The sequence below is a fragment of the Notothenia coriiceps genome, unplaced genomic scaffold, assembly GCF_000735185.1.
Source record: "Notothenia coriiceps isolate Sejong01 unplaced genomic scaffold, NC01 NC01_scaffold00000339, whole genome shotgun sequence".
NCBI lineage: Eukaryota > Metazoa > Chordata > Actinopteri > Perciformes > Nototheniidae > Notothenia > Notothenia coriiceps.
In genome coordinates this window covers 23,020,758-23,029,955 of record NW_011333040.1, presented here as the reverse complement: position 1 = coordinate 23,029,955, position 9,198 = coordinate 23,020,758, and the positions used below count along the sequence as shown (strand labels likewise).

Below are 9,198 nucleotides of genomic sequence, written 5' to 3'. Positions count from 1 at the left end.
CCCCACATGGATCACACCTGGCACATGCAATACATGTTCAGTGTCTATTCTTTGTATATTTACTGCAGTTTTTCATGTATACCAGTAGTCTGATACAATATTTACAGTTTGAAAGGGTGTTCAATGAAATGTGGTGATGATTAATGGTTAATGTGATAGCAGTTAAAACAGGACCGGTCAAATTTGACCGTGAACACCAAAGTAAGGGGGGGAAACGAAGACAATAGGCGGGTTAAGTAAATCCGAATCTGTTAATTATATATTTTAGGCAGCTTACACCAGAGCATCATCATAACGTGTCCAACAGGTTTATGTGAACCTTAAATATATATGTGTTGTTTTACAGACCCTGTGCTTGCTTAATAACTTCTTTCATCACACGAAATACATTTTAAAACATTACAACATGTATTTATTAACTTTGAGTCAGATGTTTTAACTATTACATACTTTCCTCAAAAGAAAGTCACAGCAAAACAAAAATGCAGTTTTGAAAACAACCATTTTGAATTGACCTATATTATAGAATACAGATGCCATCAACATTAAAACATGCACCAAACGAATCCACTTCCTGAGTGGGACAACTGTGAGAACAAACTTTCTTGTTTACTTGAATACAAAAAAGAAAGCTACAAATATGGCAGTTAATCACCATTTATTAAATAACCATCTTTACCGGAAGAGTTTGGCTGCTCGCTGACTGAAAATGCAATACATCCTCATGAAGGCAGCCCTGTTACCTCTACAGTCTGAAGAAGCTCTTATTTCCCATTTATAAATGTGAGTTCATCTCAGGAATGGACATTTGTGAGGTAAAGGCGTTGGATTTGTGCTGTATTTTACGACTTATGAACCAAAAAAACAACTATAAAGGAGATTTATGTTTTTGTGAGAGCTACCAGATTTGTGTCTTCCTCATCTCCTTTAAATATCGTCAGGGGCGACGGAGAGGTGAGGGAATATTTCCCAAAAACTTGTTTGGATTAATACATTAGTTTTTAGAGCAGGCAGTCAATGTGAGGTTTACATCAGGGTCCTGTAGATTGGTCTTAACTATGGTGTGGAACTTCTCTCTGTACTGATTGAACTGCATGATGCTTTCTGGTTCTTCTGCCACCCAGAATTTATCAAATTCATACGCCAGATAACCTGGAAGAAAAACACAGATTTTAGAGACTTCTTACAAAGATTACATTTTGTATTTTTCTAGCAAATGGAAATAATCAGAGAGGTTGAAAAACAGAAGAGTTATTTGATGTATTTGTACTCACAGTATAGCTGATGGAATTGCCGGAGCTCAGGAGTGCCCGGTACCGTGTTGTAGAAATGAGGTTTCAATTCACCGCTCTTCAGGAGGCTGTACGCCATCTCCGTCAAGTTGATCCCAACAATGGCATAGGAATACCTGAAATAAGAGATAAGGCCTTTGACACAAAACTGAAAACAAAGCAAAGATATTAATAAATGTATGAATGTCTCTTACCCTAGTTTAGGATGGTTTGCGTGAGACAACACCTGACGAGCCTCCTCTGTGTAGTTTTCACTGAAAAAACTGAAACAAAATCAACTCATTATAATAATTATTGCAAAAGTGATGGAAAACATGTGGGCTAAAGAGTTTGGAAAGAAAAAAATCTTGGAACGTGGAGTCAGAAAGTAGCGATCTTTCATGACCTCTATGTGATGACCTCATCTCTGCTTGTGGCTACATTAGCGGGAAACCTGAAGTCAAGTGTAAGACCTTTAAGACCTCATCGCCACTTCGAGTTCTAACCGGTTACATTGGCGACACACTTTACCTCACATTGACTATATACAGTATTGATTGTCCTTCCTCCTTATCTTCCAACCATTTGGACGTAAACTTGCATTTCCCCATAACGATGTTGCTTAACAACCGGCGTAAACGGACCTTCGCGCGCCATCAAGCAGTGAGCGTGCGATGTCCTGTTCAGATGACGTCAAATCCAACGGGATGCCATAAATAAACTACACAGAATCACACTACACACCTACGCAATGATTACATTCAGGCAGACTGTAGAATACAACCTCTTTGGACAATTGATATACTTATTGAAAACAAGCTACAAAACGTAATACCTTGGAAAATGCCGTTTAGTACTTTTTAATAGCCTTCATTTAGCGAAAATTAAGGCTGATTTATCAACTTTTAATACTTTTTAAGTCCCGGTGGACACCCTGTAACTACTAAAAGCTTAAGATCTGCATAAAAGCCAGGCCTTGTGAATGTGAATATATATATATTAATGATCTTTTCCCCATAATTTTCCCCCAGTTTCTTATATTCGAATCTATGCAAATAAAGAGACCAAAACGTATGCAAAACGTGTCATTCACCTTTTGTAAGCTAGTTACCAGATGACATTTCTAAACACAACCTTTGTAATGGCACTTAGACTACCCACTGTATGAAAATATCTACGTCATTTTCAGAGTATAGTAGGAGATTACTTGCTGAATGTGAAGAGAAATTGGTTTCATGTGTAATTTATATAAATAGAGATAAGCTCTAAAAGTGGTTTGAGTGAGTGAGTACAAATGCATCAATATATTTTCACTTTGAAAAGCTGTCCTCTCTCATTAGTCTCATTATTTACACACCATTGGCTGGAGGGAGGTACACACTTGAACTCTGGGCAGTGTAATGCCTTGTTTACATGAATAACTTTTGTGGGATCCGGAGACACCCGCAGGTTCTTCAGAGGGTCCTGGAGTGACGCTTGATTATTGAGAAATGCCAATCCAGTTTTATTTTCTAAGACTGGTGCAGTGCCTGTTCGGGGATCGCTCTCAACTCAATTTCACTCTTAATCTGCACATTCAGCCCTGAGCAAAACACCCGCCAAGTGTGAAGCCAAATGCAATAACAGCTGTCAGTAAACTCTTAGGACAGGCATATATACAAAGAGACAGTTAGCTCCCTGTCTACGAAGATGGGTAACTGCTTTAAATACGGCCAATTAAATGAAATGAATGATTAACCATGTTTGGACAAAGCAGTAATATCACTGAGATTAGATAATTGTTGTTGGCAGATTTGAGTTGTATTGAACGTATGCATGCACATAGGAAATGGAAGTTAAAGCATCTCAGAGGAGTGTCCCACCTGAAGCTCCTCGGTGCTCCTGCTCTGCTGCATCTCTGACAGAAGACCGTCTGCAGCCTCCAGCCAAACCTGGACGCCCTGCATCTCCTCCCGAAGCTTCTCTCTCTCCTCCAGCTCCGTCCTGGCTGCCTTCAGACCCTCCTTGCTCTTCTGCTTCACACTATGGAAACACACAAACACGAATGTCCGGCAATTTAAACAACAATTAACCAACTTTATAGCCTCTTACCTTGAATCCATGATAGTGAGAGTTTGCATTGAGAATACATCAACCGTTCAATTCAAAGCACAAAGCCTCATGGCAGTTAAAGTACTGTCAGTGTAAACATATTCAAATACTGCCCATGCTCAGAGGCCCCGCAGTCCATGTCCGACCCACTTTCCCCTGATAGCTTGTGGGTAATTGAGTTTTTGTTATGCCATGGAATTAAAATCACAATGAATGGGTTTAATTTAAAAACGAAAACTAAGGGGAAAACTGTAGCTAAAGAATCAGCATATACAGAGTGACTGTTGGGTTGTTTTAAAATACATTTAAAAGGCAGGTGACCCAGGATGATTTACAAAAATCATTCTTACCCTCCCAATTCAGAGACAGAGCGATACTTACAATTACAAAATGTAATAAAATTAACTTTTAAGCCAAATCCAAAAGCTGGGTCTTGAGGTGGCCTTTAAAAGTATATACATTATCTGCCACTATCTTTTATATAAATGTAAGGTGACCAGTGAAATTATTTTAAAAACTGACATTAGATCATTACCGAAAGTCTTCAACCACAAAAACGTCAATAAAGCTATAAAGTGAAGCTGAAACACCGTCCTACCTGCTGTATCGACCCTGCATGGCCTGCAGCTGCTGACAGAGCGGAGTGGGTGGGGCCTGCTCCAGGTCGGCTGGGACACGCAGCAGCCTGGCGGTGCGCAGCTCCAGAGCGGACAGTGCTCGATGTTCACAGTCCAGGCTGTCCTGGTACTGCTCCCAGGACTGCAGTAGGTCCTGAAGGTCCTCGGTGGAGGCCTTCATCCGGGACACATCAGGATGTTCCCCCTCCACCTCCTCCAGCAGAGAGGAGGTCTTCTCCACCTGAGGAGGGGCCGCACACAGACTTAATTATACTTCATAGTAATATGGACAAAAAATAAATGGAAAGTGTGACACTTGGATAAGACTGGAGGGGGTGAAGTATTCGTTCAGATTATATATTTTACACCACAAATATTCTTTCCGTAATCTGTAACTTACACTGTTGGTGATTTCGCTCCATTCTGCGATCCTCTGTTTGCTGCGTGTCGTCAGCTCGTTTATGCAGCGGCGTAGTCTCGATACGCGTTTCCACACAGAAGCCACAGCGGACTCCCTGCCCCCCCGACAGCTCCGCTCTGGGCACCACTCGTTCAGCTCCCCCAGACGCCTCTGCAGAGACTCCACCTCCTCAGACAGAACCTGCAACAGAGAGTCATTCAAAATGTGATTTATATGATAGAGATGAACACAATGGTGAATGATATGGGTCCCTGGAGCACGGAAACTCAAATAGAATAATGCTCATACGTACTCCAAGCTTGGTCTGCTGGTCAGTGCAGTCAGCGAGACAGGTGACTTTATGACAGATGAACTGTGAGAGGCTGCTCTCTGCGCTCTTCACACTCTGGAGGATTTCATCTTGGCTCTTGGTGTATTTTCTGTAATGTTCTGCACAACTGAAAGAGATCATTTGTGATCTGTTAAGGTCTAATAAGAAGAAGATAATGCTTATTCTCAAACACAAATAAGGCACAGAATGGCTGTGAAGTTGAGAATGCAGACTTTCATCTGTTAGCATATTACCTGCTGAGGTACTCCAGTCGGATGTGTCCCTTTGCCTGGAGAGTGGACATCCTCACCAGGAGCTGACTCAGGATGTTCTCCTGGAGCTGCTCCACCTTCTGGGGGCACAGGTAAGGATGCAGGGCGTCTTGTTTCTGGAGCTGCTCCACATGGGTCTGGAACTGCTGCTGCAGCGAGGCCAGAGCCTGCTGGGTCTCCGGCAGTCTGTCGGAGCAGAGACCAGCAGAGCCCTGTGGGGGCAGCAGAGACACCTCGATGTCCCGCAGGAACTGAGCCGCCTGTGTTACAGCACAGGTGTAGCGGCTCAGGGACTTTTTGGCCTGGGTGATATTCGCCTAAAATACATAAACACAATTTTTTTATTACTCAAACTAATCCTATATATCATTCCAGTCATTTATTTGAGATGTTTTTGACCTTATTTTTTATTGTCCATTATAATTGGTCCCAGTTTTGTTGCTCACGACTTTAGCTTTGGATGGTGTGGATTGGATTCTCATTCACCAAAAAAAGATATATAATAAAAACAAGAACTTGCCATTTGGTGGTCGCATTCGCTGAAGACCGATTTCTTCAAGTCCATCACATCTTGGAATCCGCTCCCTTGTCTGTTTCGTTTCTTCTGCTCGAAAAGCTCCAGTGCTCTCATTCTTGACTGTACAGTATTTTTGAAAGACATGACTCTTTGGTATTCGTTGTTAATTAGTGTTTCATTTGGCTCCGATGAGGGGATTGTCTGGAGCTCCTGCTGGGTCTTCAAGAGGAAGGCCTGAATGGCCACCTTCTCTGAGTCCAGGTCCAGCTCCTTCAGCAGGTTCAACTCCATGATGCTGAGGTTGTTGTAGAGCGTCAATTCCAAGGTGTCAAGGCTCTCCTCGTTTTTTTTCAGTCTATGCCGCTCTGTGCTCAGCTGTGAGGGGTAGATGTCAGCGGAGATCATCTCGAGTTTGGATCCAGCCTCCTCAGACATGTACCTGATTAGAGGAAGCTGGATGAGGAGGGCCTGCCAGACTTTGTACTTGTCCTCCAGCGCCGTGCTGTCGTCTTTGGTGTGACTGACTTGCTCCTGAACGCTCTCCCTGAGGTCCTCTACACACTGCCTCTGGTTCAGGTACGCTTCGTGACCTTTGGCTTTCATTTCCAGGGTGACCATTTTGCGGAGAAGTTCAGAAATGACCGAGTACAGTTCCTTTGACTTTTCCTGGGGAATCAAGGGTTGCAGAATGTCAGCCTGGGACTTGTGCTCCAAAATCATGTGTTTGAAACGCTCAAAGGCTTGAAGGGACTCGCTTGTGATGGGGAACCTGTGTCTACTCAGATCTACTAACATCTGCCTCAGGCTTGTTTCAATTTTGACAACGTGTTTCTTGCTGGAATCTAAATTCTGGGTGAGATTGTCAAGCTCCTTTTTGGTGGCTTTCTCATAGCTGCTGATGGCTCTGATGTCCTCCTGGAGGTTGGTAAGCTTGTCATAAAGATGACAGTTCTCGCTGATGCTGAGTTCAGGGGCAATGTCTTTACTCTTCATTAAAAGAGCTTCGCAGACAGCGGCTTGCTTCTCAGCCTCAGCCAGAGTCTCTTGGATCTGACGGACTCTGCGCTCAGTGTCAGCCGGGCCCTTGAGCTCGCTGTCCGGACTCCTGGAGGCTTCTTTATGGAGATGAGCCAAAACCCAGGACTCTAGATCAGCAATCTGCTCCGAAAGCTTCTCTCTGGTCTGCAGTCCCGACTCTATCTCTCTCACAGCCTTGGCTAGCTTCTCAGTAGTCGACCCTGATAGTTTGTGAAGGGAGTCCAGAGATGAGCGCACCATCGGCACCTCCTCAGCCTGGTCCAGCTGTGGAAGGAGCTCCTCCACCTCCTCCACCAGCAGCTCCAGTTGGCCCTGTTTGGTTATGACCTCGGACTGCATCTTCTTGTGATCTCTGAGCTGACGGTGTACATTCTCAGGGAGGAGAGCCACCCTCTTCCTCCTGCCTTCAATGTCACTCTCTGTCTGCTTCGCCCAGGAAAGGCCATCCCTCATCACCATGAGTATTTTCTCCATGATGGGGTTGCTGCTGTTCTGAGTTTGAGATGAAATTAGTTCCTCTGTTTGGCGAATTTGGTCTTTGACTCTCTGAAGCCCCTGCTTTATTTCTGTTGTTTCCTTCTCACTCTGTGTGCTGGGGAGTAGCACATCTGACAGCTGCTGCAGATGAAGGTGTGTCTGCTGAGCAGCTTTAACCTCTGCATTTGCCACCATCAGCTGCTTCGCCTTCTTGCAGTTCCACTGAGTAACCGTAGGAGACTTGGCTTCAAGGTCTTTGTCGACTGTCTCCAAATGTTTCTTAAGACCTGATATCGCAGACAGAAGGCTGCTGGTGTTTTGAAAACGGACCTTTGTGTGATACAGGTTTCTCTCCACAGCTCTTTCCAGGCCCCTCCACTTCTCTTGCAGGCTCTTCTGCACGGTCTGTGCGGTTGCTCGCTCAGACCAGCTGAGGTGGGGGCACAACTTGGTATGGGTCAAAAGCAACTCCCCAAGTACTGTTCTGTTCTCCTCCATGCTTCTCTGTAAGGAGAGTAGTCGCTCCGTTTCCTTTGGGATGCTCTCCTCTGGGGACCTGGAATAACACAAGGAGTCTTGGAATCATCGGCCTGGCATTTACAACATTACAAATATTAGCTTGATAGGACGATTTGAGATTTAAGATACAATATTTAAATAACATGAAATGTTAATTAAGAAAAAGCTTTAAAAAACATTCCAGTTTGCCCCCTTTGGCTTTATGCCACCACGTTTTAAAATGTAATATTGTCTTATCTTGTTTTTGTGAATTGGTTTTAGAATGGTTTGGTTTGTTTTCTTCTAAGTGGATCTAAGGAAGAATAGACAAGATGAATAATTTTGATAAAGCTAATGAGGACCCTAAAAAAATACTAAACACTGGAACACTAATTTAATGACAGTTGTATATAATGTGTGCGTTTTAAATGATATATTCTCGAGCAATACAAATCTGTTTGCAAAAATAATTTCAGGTTGATAACAGTAAAGAAATGAAATGGAAACCATAGATGAAACTCACATCCTGACAGCTTCCAGTTCTGCTGTCAGTCTCTCCAGGGTGGTCTTGGCAGCTTCACACTGTGCGCAGTAATCTCTGACCAGCTGCAGTTGGGCCTCTTTACTCTGGATGACGGCAGCTGCATCCTGAACTGCGGTACTCCACTGGTCCTCCACACACTCCAGAGCTTCTTTATTCTCAGCTTCAGATTCTCTCAACTGAGAGAGCAAGGACACTTGTGCCTGGGCAGTGTCTCTGCACTCCTGTACTCAGGCAAAAGTAACCACAATTATTTAAAGCCTGTCATTTTAACGCACATTTTATGTTTATTGTACATCTGATTTCTACTAAACACAAGTATAATGCTATGAATGAATTATTTCTAGGGCCGGGACTTTAACGCGTTAATTAAGATTAATTAATTAAACAAAAATTAACGCATTTTAATCGCACTTATTTTTGCACCGCGGAACGTTTCTCACTGGATGAGTTTCAGGGGTACCGATTATACTGGAGCACCAACTAACGTTCATGACTTCAGACAACAACAAACCACAGTGAACAATTGTCAAACATGAACGAAGAAGCTGATGAGACCGCTTTGGTTGGCCCCGTGGATGGGACATTTTGTTTTAAAAAACGGACGGATGGAAGCGTCAATAAGAGCACGGTTGTTCGCAAATTATGCAAAAAGGAATTCACATATCACTGCAGCACATCAAGCCTCAAGTATCACCTCAATGCAAAACATATAGCAGCTAGCGTGGAAGCTAGCGTGGACGTTAGCCCGACTCGGAGTACAAGGACCCACACCCAATTCGCGTTGATCAAACAGTGGCCTATGCAACAGAGAGATTTTATTTTTCATCAGGATATTGGAAGAATAGGAGGGATTGAGGTCAATCACTGGCACTTTTTTATTTTATTTTAAATGGTACAGTACCTTTATGTTGAACTATTTATTATGTTGTTGGTGCAACTGGCACTTTATGTTGAACTGTTTATTGTTTTGGCCAAGGTTATTGAGAGAGTTGGACTGAAATTGATTAGATTTTTTAAATCAACTGTTGGTAAATCAACAAAGTTTGTTATTGCCTCTGAAGCAACAGAGAGATGTTTTCTCAGGGTTTACAATGTTCTGAATGTACTTGAAAGTATTGTGTTTTAACTTAAAAAAACAAGTG

At 43.1% G+C, this 9,198-nt stretch overlaps 2 protein-coding genes across 2 annotated transcripts in view; both read right to left on the bottom strand.

Moving 5' to 3' along the window:
- Window positions 1-385: 385 nt before the first annotated feature.
- Window positions 386-1,560, bottom strand: elmod2 (ELMO/CED-12 domain containing 2; the record flags this gene model as incomplete). Its single annotated transcript, XM_010779321.1, has 3 exons — window positions 386-1,152; window positions 1,275-1,408; window positions 1,487-1,560. Coding segments are annotated over 3 exons (366 nt in total), but the record flags the coding sequence as incomplete, so codon positions are not given.
- A 1,546-nt stretch (window positions 1,561-3,106) lies between these two features.
- The window catches only part of LOC104952482 (nesprin-1-like), a 7,318-nt gene continuing 1,226 nt past the window's right edge, over window positions 3,107-9,198 (bottom strand). Inside the window, exons 2-8 of the mRNA XM_010779310.1 lie at window positions 8,036-8,282; window positions 5,503-7,570; window positions 4,965-5,299; window positions 4,693-4,837; window positions 4,380-4,580; window positions 3,961-4,220; window positions 3,107-3,293 (exon numbers count right to left, since the gene is read on the bottom strand). Of these exons, the coding sequence (XP_010777612.1) occupies window positions 3,107-3,293; window positions 3,961-4,220; window positions 4,380-4,580; window positions 4,693-4,837; window positions 4,965-5,299; window positions 5,503-7,570; window positions 8,036-8,282 (3,443 nt within the window). The remainder of the gene's footprint in view (window positions 3,294-3,960; window positions 4,221-4,379; window positions 4,581-4,692; window positions 4,838-4,964; window positions 5,300-5,502; window positions 7,571-8,035; window positions 8,283-9,198) is intronic.